The 14,630-nt window shown below is 33.4% G+C and overlaps 1 protein-coding gene and 1 long non-coding RNA gene across 2 annotated transcripts; both read left to right on the top strand.

Moving 5' to 3' along the window:
• The first annotated feature begins 3,280 nt into the window (after positions 1-3,280).
• On the top strand, positions 3,281-4,487 carry LOC122605574. Its single transcript, XR_006324644.1, has 2 exons — positions 3,281-3,525; positions 4,116-4,487. It is a non-coding gene; the product is annotated as an uncharacterized LOC122605574 (long non-coding RNA).
• A 4,648-nt stretch (positions 4,488-9,135) lies between these two features.
• LOC122602737 (receptor kinase-like protein Xa21) lies at positions 9,136-12,493 on the top strand. Its single transcript, XM_043775326.1, has 2 exons — positions 9,136-11,852; positions 11,935-12,493. Exons 1-2 carry the CDS (start codon positions 9,179-9,181, stop codon positions 12,333-12,335), a joined length of 3,075 nt encoding a protein of 1,024 aa, XP_043631261.1. The 5' UTR covers positions 9,136-9,178; the 3' UTR covers positions 12,336-12,493.
• The last annotated feature ends 2,137 nt before the right edge of the window (positions 12,494-14,630 follow it).

The raw sequence follows: 14,630 nt of genomic DNA, 5'->3' as shown, positions 1-14,630 counted from the left end.
CCGGTAACATACATGAAAAGAACAAAAATGAAAGGTTATTACATCACATAGCCATTTTAAAAAGTCACTACATTACATAACCATTGAGTCATAGTTGGTTACACTCCGATGCCATAATCCCTTAAATTTAATATCACCGTGCATACGTGGTCTGTGCTTCTCTTATATATATATAAATATAAATATAAATAAATAAATTAGTAACAACCAATTCATGTATCGTTTGCCATTGAAATGTGTAATTAATTCAACGGATAGTGTCGTTAATCTTATTTGCTGATTTGTAACTAATTTACATTATATAAACCACGTAATGTGTGCCCCTTATCGTATCAAATAAACCTAATGCAAGTCTTTCTATTATTTCTTGTATAAGGTTGAGAAAAGTGAGTATGGAGCTGTTATGCACCTAATTTCGGTGAAAAACCCTCCACATATCAATATTTTAATATTTTGAATAAATGTTTAGTTTCTCATGATTTTTATGGTTTAAAAAAAGACATGCGAGGGGTTTTTCACCCAACTTAGGTATCTAACAACCTCATATTCTTTTCCCCTTAATATATAATAATATATCAATTTACATATAGGGAATAATCAAATAAGAATACGGTGAGAATACTTAAAACTACATTTTGATGCATTAAAAGTCCATAAACTAACATAGTGTATAAATAATTATCATTTTTTAAGTGTTTGACAACACACTGGTCTATCATGAAAATCATGTTTTTTGTTTTGTGCATCCATCTTAGATGCATATTCATCAAAATGATGCATCCAACAAAAAAACGTGATTTTTTCAATTTTGACGGATCAATGTGTTGTTAAATACTTAAATACTGATAATTAGTTATGTACTATGTTAATTTTATGGACTTTTAATGCATCAAAATGATGTTTTTAAGTATTCTCATCGTTCTTATTTTAAGAGTGTTTTTATTGGAATGTTACCCCTAAATATATAAATGTAATTTTAAAATGTTCTCACTGTGTTCTTATTTTAAAGTTGTTCTTATTTGAATGTCCCCATATATATTTGATTGCTCCCTATATATAAGGGAACAATCAAATAAGAATAACCTTAAAATAAAAACATGGCGTGAACACTTAAAAACTTCATTTTGATGAATTAAAAGTCCGTAAAACTAACATAGTGTATAACTAATTATCATTATTTAAGTGCTTAACAACATATTGATCTATCAAAATCGAGAAAATCATGCTTTTTGTTTTGTGCATCCATCTTAGATGCATATTAATCAAATAATGCATCAAAAAAAAAAAAGTTATATAATCGAATTGTCTAATAGTCTATATGAAGAAGAGCCTTTCAATAATAAATTTGAAGATATCGACCATGATCCCGTCCTTAAGCAGATTAATTCATTAAAGCAATCAAATCAAATTTTAAATGCGTCTGACTTGTCATGAATGAAACATTGGGCTAGTCTTTCGATATTTGATCATACAGGAATATATATAGCGCCTGATATCCTGACCAGTCTTTTAGTAATTCAACCATACTATTTGCAGCGATTATCACTACAAATAGTGGTGTTTTGTCTATATCCTACTATTTGCAGCGATTACTGACAGGGAGCCCGCTATTACTTTGTCAGATTTGCCATTACACACAGGGGCCCACACTATCACTGCAAATAGTAGTTGTGGTCGAGATACCAAAAAACAATGGTTGGGATACGGGCTGTAATATATCTAGGGAAAGAATTGAACATTAAGGTAAACAGTAATCAAAGTTCATAATGATGAGCTACTCTGGGTCTCTGGCACCATTAGAAATTAAATTAATAATTTCTCTAAGAATGTTAAAGCACATATCCAAATGCCACTACTACAAACAGTTTGACGTTAAGCATTGTAAACAAATCATCTATGCGTTCACACTTAAAACTTTAAAAGTATGTATTGAATCTTTATACTTACATGTGTGAGGAAATTAATAATATTTTCACATTCATATATGCAAAAAATAAAAAATAAAAATAAAAATACCATTACAAGTTAACCGTATGCATTAATATATATTAATACTGTTATGATTTATTAAACTTTTTTAATAAATCATAATACTATCTGTATATTATTATATAAACAAATATTTGTCTATAAAAAATTAAAATATAAATATCCACACTCATATAAGTAAATGTTATATATGGAAAGATTAATATAATAGAGTATTGACTTGACTTAGAAAATCGAGCATGGAAGCCAAAATTCAACCACCAATGTCACAAGAGCATGGAAACCAAAAGTCAACCACCAATGTCACAGTTGATGCACCCTTCTAATCACGCAATTATATAAACTAGTTGGTTTATTAGTGCCCTTTACGGGCTTTTTATTATCGTGTTTGTATTTATTGTTGATACAATTATATTAAAATCGTTTAAAAATTTGCAATACCAGATATATATGATAACTTTTGGATTGCGAAAACTACGTTTAAAAGTTTGCAAATGTAATAAGTAAACATCCATTGCCGTCTTTTATGGATTTTGATTTTCAATATTTTAACGGTATATGAAGAGGATGTTATCTTAAACGGTATAATGTATATTTGAAAAAACCAAACTAGCAAGATGTTGGTTAAAGTACAAATAACAAAATGCAAACAACTAGAGTTACAACAAAATGAAAACAAAACTCTAGAAGCATCCCAAAACCTTAACTTTAAGGAGTGTAAAAAAGTTGAAAAACCTCACATCAATTACGACAGGATGCAAGATTGAAAGTTTCAGTTAACAAATTATTTAAGTTTTATTTAGCATTTGTATAAAAATTACACTCCAGATTAATTTAGTTTTGGTATTTACTTAAATATTCCATGTTTAAAAGCTTAATAAAGATAAAAGGAGCTTTATTTTTAACATTATATTATACTGTATTATGTATTAGGGGTAAGTTATTTTAAGAACTCATAGAAAAAAAAAACTCAAGAACAACCACATATATTTTCCATCTTTCTCTTCCTTCAATTAAATAATAAAATTCACCTAAATCATTCAAAATGCTTTATCTCACAAACCGTAAATCGTTAGACGAAACAAAAAGCATGTGTAGTCATAAAATTTCGTTCTCTTTCATTAGAGATCCAATTCGATATACTTTTGATGACTTTTTAATTTTACGTGCAATGTAATTTACGTACAATGTGACGAAATTTAGAGGGAGTATAACTTGGTGTTGAAATTCCGTTCACTATATGTAAAGAACATAATATATACGTGGCACTATATAGACTACTTGTTGTAACTTTTTGACTTCTTGTTACATCTATCTTCATGCCTTGTCGATTTGTTACATCCTTTTTCTATATAAATCGAATATTATCGGACTACTACTGAAGCATTTATAGGCAGTATATTGGAAAAATCCTTACTTGCCGGTATAGGAATATGAAGTACTATGGCTTCATTTTGTGCTTTATTGTTTTCCTTGCAATTCTTGTAACTTCTTATGCTGGAAGAACTTTTCCATCGCAAACTCAAAATACTAAAGGTATGTTATGTTACAACTTACACACACAAATATAAAACCGTTAACATTAATAATTACATACGTTCAGGCGCTGCCATACATGCATTCATGATACATATGTATATGTATATAATTTTTAGAAATGTAGTAAATTTTAATTTATATCTCATTATACTCCCAACCTCACAAGCCCAAATCAAAATAATTGGAAGAGTATAAATAATGGAAAATGATTGTATCTACAACCACTTTTATCCATCTACAACAATGCATGCATTGTACAGTTATACATTGTGCTGTAAAATATATACAATTGTTGTAAATGGCTAAAGAGTGATGTAGATATATCACTCCCCATAAATAATCGAGTTTTCGAGCACATGGGGTGTATTTGTCTAGCTAGCTGTCAGAACATATAGTGAAAACCATATGTTAGATCTTAAAATTTAACTAGTTGGCTCAAATTGGTTTTGAATACGTATAATGGTTTATTTGATCTTAGACTAAAATTAAAACATATACTGTATATAATTTCTCCGAAAAGAAATACGTGTACGTATATATACTTCTATTTTACTGATGATAATAAAATTCTTGTATGTACACTACAGTTGTTGAAGCACAAAAGGATGCATATTATACTAATAGTGCAGGCCCGGGGGACTGGCATCACCGACATTAATTTGCAGTTTAATGTCACCGACTCACCGTGCAAATGTGATATGTGTTCTATATATGCTTCTCCTATCTCTAATATATATATATATAAAATAAATTAGTTATAATACCATAATTGTACGTGATCTATATATTGGTGTGTGTCAACCAAATATTTCTATGTATCATATAGTTCACCACTGAATTATGTCATTCACCGGATAGTGACGTTGATGTTATATGCTGGTTTGTAATTAATTTACATCATATGCCACATAATGTATGCCTCTTATTTTATATCAAATAAATTAATTAGATGCATGGAACTCTTTCTATCTTTTCTTGTATAATGTAACTATAATAAGCAATCTACAGTTTGATCAAAATTGTGTAATAGTCTATACGAGAAAGACCCTTTCAACGACAAAGGTGTCAACTATGATCAAACCATGAACTGTCCTTAATTAAGCAGATTAATTCATTAAAATAATCAAATCGAGTTTTAAATTAATGTCTCATGACTTGTCATGAATGAAAGTATGAAACTAGCTAGTCTTTCAATATTTGATCATTCATGAATACTCAGGGAAATAACAATAAGGCATGTCATCAAAGTTGATGTGATGAGCTCTAACGCTATTAGGGGGAGGGAGCCGGAGGGTTCATCTCCCTCAACCCTCAAATTTATCCAATCATATTACTCCCCTTCATTTCAACCCCCCAACCTTTTTTTAGTAGCATTTGAAACTCTCACTTTTTTTTTCACATTTTAATAATTTATCCTTAACATTATAAACTTTACATAACTAACTCTTTTTTAGTTTATATCTTATATTAATAACAAAATACATTACATAACAATTAAAACACATTACATTTTAAAAATAAAACATTACATAATTAAAAAAAAGTTTATATTATGCCAAAAAAAAATATTGAAAAAAAAACTTATGCTAAAATTGGTTTAGATATTAATTACTTTATATATATATAATAGATAAAAACAAAATATTTATAAAAAAAAACCTTCACAGACTTGCATTTAAGCCCCCTGGAACCTGTAAAGTTACACTGGCAGTCCCTAACGGCCATATGACCGTTTGAATATGTTTCAATTTTGCCCCCCTCCCGCCTAAACCTCGTCTTCAACCTTCCGCGAGCTACAAGCTCGCTCCGCCATCTTGCACCCCCTGCTCGCGCAGGTGGCATCTGCTACTCCCTGAACTCGCTCCAACCCTCTCCATCTTGCCGGCCAACTCGCGATCGGCTCCCTCCCTCCGTAGAAATTAAGTCAATAATTTCTCAAAGAATGTTAAAGCACGCATCCGAGTGCCGATACTACAAAAACATAGTTCACAAACTTTTTTGTATTTAGCACGTACATTTTGTAGGGTGAGAAAAGTTGTTCAAAAGATATAAAAATAAAAGTGCGAAACAATTATCGTAGTCACATTAAAAGTGTACGAAATCTTTACACTTACAAGTTACAAGGGTGTGAGGAAATTTAAGCAATCTTTTTTTCTTAATTAGAAGTGGGTATGTGGGTAAAGTTGCCCGTGGTTTAATTAATGTAAACAAATTAAAAAACTTACCACGATTTTATGTTTGTAAAAATATATATAAATAAAAATGTTTAGAAATTTATCCACACTGAAAGGTGTGTAGAACTAAAAGTTCACACTTTTTAGTGTACACTTTCATAATTATTTTGTAACACATCATTTGTCCACAGTAACTTTTTTAAACACTTTTATTTCTATATATTTTTACACACATAAAAGCGTGACAAAATTTTTAACCAATAACTAGTGTGAATAAATAAAACATTGTTTGTAGTGACTCATCGCGCATCAATATAATCATGTAGTTTTTTTTCTGTTCAATACAAATAATTAAGTAGTTTTTTCCTTTCACTGAATTTTTTTGTTCCAATAGGTTTTACTTGGACATAATCTTTTATGTTAAACATCAAAACGAGATTTATCGATAAATTAAAGAATAGATGTCCATATTCACATAAGTAAATCTTATGAATATATAGCATGATATAATAATTCAAGATATCGACTTCGGTTGAAAATCGAACGCCAAAACTCAACCACCCATGTCACAATCGATGCACCTTTCAAATCACGCAATTATATAAATGCTACATTCAAATCAAAATGTCGATACTTAGTGGTACTCGTAAAATGTATATTATTGTGATGATTACTGATTTATTTTGTAAGAAATTGTGATTACTGATTACATAGTCAAAAGTCAACCACCCACGTCACAATCAATATACCCCTCCAATCCGCCATTATATAGAATTATAGATGCTTGAAACTAAAATGTTGACTACATAGTCGTAAGAGACTTTGTATCTGAAATGCGTTATTTAGTGACACACTAGATTATACTTTTACCAATAGATTTAAAATATAGCTCTATCCGTGCTTTTTAAAATTTCACTAAAACTCGGAAATAGTGATACTTAAGAATAAGTGAATAACATGTTTTACTCAAACATAAATATTGTTATGTATCTAACCTATACCTTTTAAAAAATGTCCATTGCCATTCAATGACATTTTGTTGGTGTAAGTACCACTTAAACTTTGTCTAATAGTAATGAACCAGGTAGTTTGCGCCTCTTCATTAGAGATTAGAGCCAAGTACTCCTGGGCCAGGATCCTACACCTCTCTCCGCACTAAAAATGTTTTGTGCTTAAAAGTTGAAGTCTTGGAAAAAGATCAGGAAGTATATAGAACATGCATAAAGGAATCTAAATCCTAAAGTAGGTCTGCTTTAAAAAAGGCATGACCGCATGAGTGGTGAAGCAGCGCAGGACTAACACACATGCATGATACATCTAGTTTACGGTCTAGTTTGTGTCCAAACAGGTAGTAAACCAACACCTGATAAATATAAAACCAGTAGTTGTCTCGGTTATGCTTAACTTGTCATCGTAAAAAAAAATAATACGAGTAGTAGTTTTCTAGGAACGATGTATTCAGGTCAATACAAACTGATCTATAGCAAAGATCCTTGATCTGGTCTAAATTCATTTTTGATTGTTTATCCACTCTGTTTGACCCATTCATTATACCCTGTCTATTAAGAAGTTAAGCTTTTAAATTTTGTGCTATCAAGCCATTAAAAGTAACCATACAAATTTCAGTCCAAGTGGTAGGTCGTTTTGGATTGTATTTACCCACCCTGCCTGACCCAATCATTATACCACCTCTACAAAAGACTTAAGCATTTGGGTTACCAATGTACAATTGAATGATTGATCAACAAAAGATGAAGGTAGTCAGGAATATTGCAGTTATGAAATTGCAGTTAAAATTAAGAAAAATAAGATATGATAAGTGGTGTAAACTTACCTTTTAATTCCCGTAAACAAATGAGCGTGTTAAAGCACTCTCAAAACATTGTTAAGAAAGGCTTCTTCTGCATCTGGCTCTCCCTTTTCAGCATCAGATACATTTGAGATATCTCCTTTATACTATGTCGTCACCTTGCCTTTCACATTTCTCTCATCCGAAAGTGTAAAAGTAATATATAAATGATAGAATCTTTGGAATTGATGAAGCGATAAGTAGTTACTAGTTAGAGCTGGCAAAAATGCACAGGTTTGAAAACAATCAAAGAGTTTGGGTAAATATTATAAATTTTCAGCTTATCTACCTTAATCAATCAAATAAAACAACATTAAATTCCCCAAAATTAGTATCATGGTCAACATTAAAAATTACCATTCATCATTCTCATCTCATGGTGTGCATATCTTAATTTTGAGAATGTCAGATGTGATAGTTCTTGGCCCGTTTTGCCCAATTACATAGCCCGTTTCCTGTGCACCCAATTTGGCACCATATATTAAACACGGCAGTACTAAATTTGAGAAGACAGCAAAAAATGTAAACCTGTACGAACCACTCCTGCTCATTTTCTCCCGTTACATAGCCCAGCCTAGCCCATTAGCCCAACCTTTTGATAAAATCTAATCAGACCTGCCAACAACGTGCATTTTTAGTAATGTATCATTTGGTACCTAGATGGTAAAATCATTTGACTAACAGAAACTGGAGAATGAGTATTGCTATATTTTGAAAAGCATAGTCTGTCATTTGTTACAAAAATTTCAAGGGAGCCGCTTTACATGGAGCTTGATTGCATCACTTTTATCATTATAGCAATTTCTGTATAGCTAATAGAAACGAAAACCCATCAAGTAGCAACGTATTAAAATATTCAACTATTCGTATATGACAGACATCTGAACCTTTGACATAGAGAATGAAAATACTAAAAATTAATCTTCCAAAAAACGTTAATTGGGGAACAATAAATTTTTTGAACAAATTACAATTATCATATACTACAACCAAAGTGATATAATGAGTAGACATTTTATTTTTCCAGGATCGTTCTAAGGTGCAAATCCTCGATAATTAAACATTTTGTGATGGTTAGACAAATAGTCGAAACCGGTTACGGGAATGCTCCAGTTAATACACGTACATTTTAGTCAAAACATTCATCATCCTAGAATAACTATTTTAATTATACATGTACTAATATATTTAAAATTAATAATCTTACTTTTAACAAAATGGTTGAAACAATAATCTATAGAAGGAAAAGAGAATTAGGATTTCTGATCGGATGAATCAATGGAGATGAATGACACCATCAATACAGTAAGTGACGTATACGTAAAATTCATTTCAAGATATAATGGAATGTCAAAACTTCGAGGAAAAAATCAAACACTCACATCACAATGAAAACACTCCTGTAATTAAGTCAATTGTCTGCATTATGTGGATACAAAAAGTGGATGTAACTTGCCACCATTGACCAACCATACAAAGTTACAAATAAATAACCATCACAAAAAAAGTCATACACTAAACATAGGCCTATATGAATGCGGCGAATTGTGAAGCAGAAAAATGCAAAGCAACAATTGGTCTAATTATACGATTCCTTGATCACCATTGCTATAGTTTTTTTTGAAAAATGAGTGCTACCAAATGGTTACCATTTTTCTTTGTAACTTTGGTGCTTGTTGCAACGTTCTCCACAGTTGCAGCGCAAAACAGAACCATCCCGGTTAGTGGAACAAACACGGTTGATCGTGAGGCATTGCTTGCCATCAAATCTATGATTAATGACCCACGAGGTCTCATGAGTTCATGGAACAATTCCAGCGTTGATTTCTGCCAATGGCAAGGTGTTATTTGCGGCCTCCGCCACCAGAGAGTCATCGCCTTGAATCTCTCGTCTGGGGGCTTGCTCGGTTCATTGTCTCCTTTCATTGGCAATCTAAGCTTTCTTAGGGCCATTCGGGCACATAACAACTCACTTTCTGGTGACATTCCGTCTCAACTTGGACGTCTGTTTAGATTACAAGAGCTACGTCTTTATAACAACTCTTTCACTGGAAGCATTCCAGACGCAATAACCAACTGCACCAACCTCCAATACCTTCACGTGGGTTACAACAACCTGGTTGGCAAGATCCCAGATAGAATTGGTTCATTGTCCATGCTAAGCTTACTCATCGTTCATGAGAACAGTTTACAAGGCGGGATTCCACCTTTCATTGGGAATCTTACATTGCTCGAAACTGTTTCGTTTTTTAACTGTAGACTTGGCGGAAGAACTCCTGACGTTTTCCAACGGCTGAGTAACCTGAGAAGATATTCAATGGCAGGAAATGACCTTGTTGGTACCGTCCCACCTTCTCTTTATAATCTTTCGTCTTTAGAAGAACTATATATCGATGACAATCGACTCACTGGTAGATTACCCACTAACATAAATACGACATTGCCTAAGATTGGCACACTTTCTTTTCCCAGAAACCAGTTTACAGGTCCCCTCCCTCCCTCCATTTTAAGTTCTCCAACGCTACTCGTGATAGATGTAGCTCAAAACAATTTATCTGGAAAATTAGTCATCAATCCTCGTAACACCTGTCAGCTTACAAGGGTGTCACTGAGTTGGAATAACTTTGGAAACGAGGAAGACGATGAAATGAAGTTTATAGATGGTTTGTCGATTTGCAAAAATCTAGATGTGTTACTTCTCAGTAACACTCAGATGAGAGGTTTCCTACCAGATTCTTTAGGAAACCTGTCAACTTCACTCTCTCAACTCGATCTAGCTTCAAATGCTTTTTCTGGCAGCCTGCCTTCATCAGTAGGTGGCCTTTCGGGCCTAACTTCTCTAGATGTGTCTAATAATCAACTCACGGGCACACTTCCCATGACCATTGGCAATCTTCGAAACATACGAAGGTTAAATCTTAAGAATAATTCTTTCTCAGGGAGCATTCCTAGTTCTATAGGAAATCTTTCATTAATGATTGAGCTTCATTTAGGTTTGAACAAACTGAACGGGTCCATACCATCAGATTTAGGAAATGCTAAGAGGTTAATAGAGTTAAATCTTGATCGAAATAACCTTACTGGAGCCATACCTAGGAAACTATTTGAACTTACATCGCTATCCATTATCCTGAATTTAGGCAGTAACCAATTGTCCGGACAGCTTCCCACACAGATTGGTAATCTTAAGGGCCTAACTGAAATCATTCTGGCAAATAACCGATTGTCAGGCGAGCTTCCAAGCAGCCTTGGTAGTTGCAGCAGCCTTGAGAATTTAAACATAAGCAACAACTTCTTTTCAGGATCTCTTCCATCATCTTTGGGATCATTACGAGCCCTTGAAAATGTTGATGTTTCTCATAACAACTTCACAGGGCAGATCCCGACTTATCTGGAAACAATACCTTTAGCAAGTCTTAACATGTCATTCAACAGATTCCAGGGTGTGGTGCCAAAAAAAGGAGTCTTTTCCAATGCAGGTTCAGTATCTATTGTTGGCAATGGTCAACTTTGTGGCGGTGTAATTGAACTTTATCTACCTAAGTGCAGTTCTAACAAGAGAAAAAATAATTTGAGTCTTGCAGTCATATTGGTGATTTCAATAGTTCCAGCACTGCTATGTGTAGCGTTGGTATTATTGCTTTTCATGTGCTGTAGACGAAAAAGAGAAGTAGAATCTGATCCACCTGAGACAAGATCTGGGGAGTCCCTCATTCAGGTTTCTTACGAGGCACTCTACAAAGCAACCGATGGGTTTTCCACCAAAAACTTAATCGGTGAGGGTAGTTTTTCATCGGTTTATAAAGGATGCCTCGATGATGGTGTAATTCTTGCCATTAAAGTACTAAACCTCCATCGTCAAGGAGGTTCCAAGAGCTTCATATCTGAGTGTGAGGCGTTGAGAAATGCCCGACATAGAAACCTAATAAAGGTCATAACTTGTTGCAGTGGCATTGACTTCCATGGAAATGAATTCAAAGCCATAGTTTATGAATTTATGCCAAATGGAAATTTAGACCAATGGTTGCATAATGTGCAAAATGAGCTCCCTCGACTCAGTTTGCTTCAAAGAGTGTGTATAGCGTTGGATGTCGCTTACGCACTTAATTATCTTCATCATCATGCTGCAAAGACCATTGTTCATTGTGATTTGAAGCCAAGCAACATTCTTCTTGACAAAGACTTGGTTGCACATGTTGGCGATTTTGGGCTCGCAAAGATTCTTCAATCTGAATACCACCAAAATCGACAGCATAGCAGCTCAGTTGGGATCAGAGGAAGCATAGGGTATGCAGCTCCAGGTATGGTATACTAGTAATTTGTATATAGCATCATCATATATATTTAGATTCTTACTGGAAATTATTGCCTTTTTTACTGCAGAATATGGGGTGGGTAGCAAAGTGTCAAGAAGTGGAGATATGTATAGCTATGGGATTTTGTTGCTGGAGATGATTACAAACAAGAAACCTATAGATGCCATGTTTGTTGAAGGGGTCAGCCTACACAGTTATGCTAAGAAAGCCATGGGTGATGGGTCCCTAGGGATTATCGACCCAATGCTTATTAACAATGATGGAAATCTTTCGAAGAGAACCAACAAGGAAGGAGCAATAGGTCACATGAATAATGAAGCATGTTTGCGTTTGTTGCTTGAAATAGGAGTGTCATGTTCCATGGAGCGGCCTCAGTATAGAATGGACACGGCTACTGTGATCCAAGAGCTGCAGCTGATAAAGGATGCCATTTTAGGGGATTCAAACGTTTCCATAAATTTTGTTTAAACTTATAAGCTAAATTCAAATGTAAGCTTGGCATTAAGCTTTTGATAATATAAATATATGCGCTAAAGAAGACCACAATGAATTTATGTAGACTTATGTCAACAGGCAAAAGGAAAATCTCTTATACTGCTATTTACAAGTGCTGCATTATTACTTAAGTTATTATTTGGATTCAGAGTAACTGAGCCCGAACTGATTGTATAGATAGTTTTAAGGTTTTTGTAGCTACGAACATTTATAACTTTATATAAGGTTTATTTATAATTGTCATCAATAATATACATCTATGAGAAAGTTATAGCTTCTTACTAACAGAATTTGAAAACTATTAGTAAGTAAGTAAGTAACTGTTCAGTGCTGCCTTCCGCGGGTTTTGAGCCCCAATACCTCGACAGTGTATGGGGGAGGTTAAGATGATGTAAATAGACTACTATATAAGTTTCAGGACCCAAAAAGGTCAAATGAAGGCTCGGAAAAAAAACAAGGTTCGAGGACAGTGGAGCACGACCTTTGCACAGGGCAAGAGCCGTGCTCTGTGACACAGAGGCCGTGCTCTCTGATGTACACCAAAAACCCTATTTTTGACGTTTTTCAACATTTCGACTCACAATCAAACTTTTCCTTATCATTCCCTGATACAAATAAATCATAAACACATTACTTAACATTACAAAAGGTTTCAAATATTCAAGAGAAAGTTCTACAACTTTACGGGTCATTTAACCTAATGAACGACCTAATTAACAATGTTGTGACACATACAAACCAAATGACCAATATCTTGACATAACCACAGTTTTTTATACCAAAATTAGACTTGTTCAATCCAAGAGAAAGGTTTGTATCAAGAGCCATAATATACCAAGGGATTCTCTACTATGCCTTTATCCAAGTTGCCAACCTTACAAGATGGCAAAATACCTTCAATAACAACTTTCACTTTAAATCCATCACTTGGCCAAATCCTTTCCCTTGCTACTACCAATTCCTATAAAAGGATTAAACAACTAAAACATAAGCAATGCTTAGTGAATGCATATACATATGATCATAATCAAGTTACCAAAACATTAGTGCATCAAGCATCATTCATAGCCTATCTTTTGATAGCCATTTCATTCATATCAATCATAAACACAAAAATCATCACAAATCATTTTCAACATGGCCATGGACAATTTGGCTAGTAGGAATTTACCCACCTACTAGCTCTTTCAAACAATTTGACTAGTAGGAATTTACCCACCTACTAGTTCTCACAATCAATCAAACAAATTGGCTAGTAGGAATTTATCCACCCACTAGCTCTTATAAACAAAATCACATTATGCTAGTAGGACTTTACCCACCTACTAGCTTTCATTCATCAAATCAACATTTTGACTAGTAGGAATTTACCCACCTACTAGTCTTCATTTTTCAACAAACATATGGGTCATAGGAATTTACCCACCTATGACCTCTAATAACTAGAACATGATCATATGCATATACACTCACCTTAACTTGGCTATTTGGCACTATATAGCTACTAGGCTCAACAAAATGATCTTCATCACCTACACATTAAGTAAGTCACTATGAGTTTTTCTTAGCTCATTTCATTCATGAAACTAACCAAACTCAAAATTCAACCATCACACATGGTGTTTGACTTTCAAGATCATTTTCCATAAAAATTTTCCCATAATTCTTACAATATAAAAATTTGGCCAAACACTCTAAAACAATACTTTCATCTATATGGGTTCACCATCAAAACATCATTTCCATCTTTCCAAATTTTCTCATAACAATCTCATTAGGGTTCTAACAAATTCCCAAACTTACAAAAATCCCAATTTATTCAAATTCCCAATTTCGAATGGGAAGAACCCTAATTTCAATATTCAAAAACCCTAATTTTAATTGAATCAAAATAACACTTCTTTAATAAATTCCCCAATTTCATATAGTTCAAGAACCCTAAATTCACATAGTAAAATATCTAGGTTAAATTCTTACCTTCAAGAAAGGAAATGATTAAATACAAATTGAAACTCCAATTTCTTCCTTTTCTTCATGTGGAAATCGACCCATTCTCAATTCACCACCAAAACCCTTGATTTTAAATTCTTAATTAGATGAACTAACTTAGGGGATTTTATGGATGAATATCACACACAATACTTTGCTAGAAGAATTTGGAAGATTTGAGAAGCAAGGATTGAAATTTGGAAATGAATTTGTGATAGTGGGTTTGATGATACATCAAAATGCATGTGGCTGGCTTCCCTTATGATGCCACGTTTTTTT

The sequence above is a fragment of the Erigeron canadensis genome, chromosome 6 (assembly GCF_010389155.1).
Source record: "Erigeron canadensis isolate Cc75 chromosome 6, C_canadensis_v1, whole genome shotgun sequence".
Taxonomy (NCBI): Eukaryota; Viridiplantae; Streptophyta; class Magnoliopsida; order Asterales; family Asteraceae; genus Erigeron; species Erigeron canadensis.
The sequence above is the reverse complement of the archived record's forward strand: the minus strand, read 5'-3'. Positions and strand labels throughout refer to the sequence as shown.

Coding starts and splice junctions, on each gene's coding strand:
- LOC122602737 (XM_043775326.1), top strand. CDS start 9,179: ATGAGTGCTACCAAATGGTTACCATTTTTCTTTGTAACTTTGGTGCTT. Junction 11,853..11,934: donor CATAGGGTATGCAGCTCCAG/GTATGGTATACT, acceptor TTTTTACTGCAG/AATATGGGGTGGGTAGCAAA.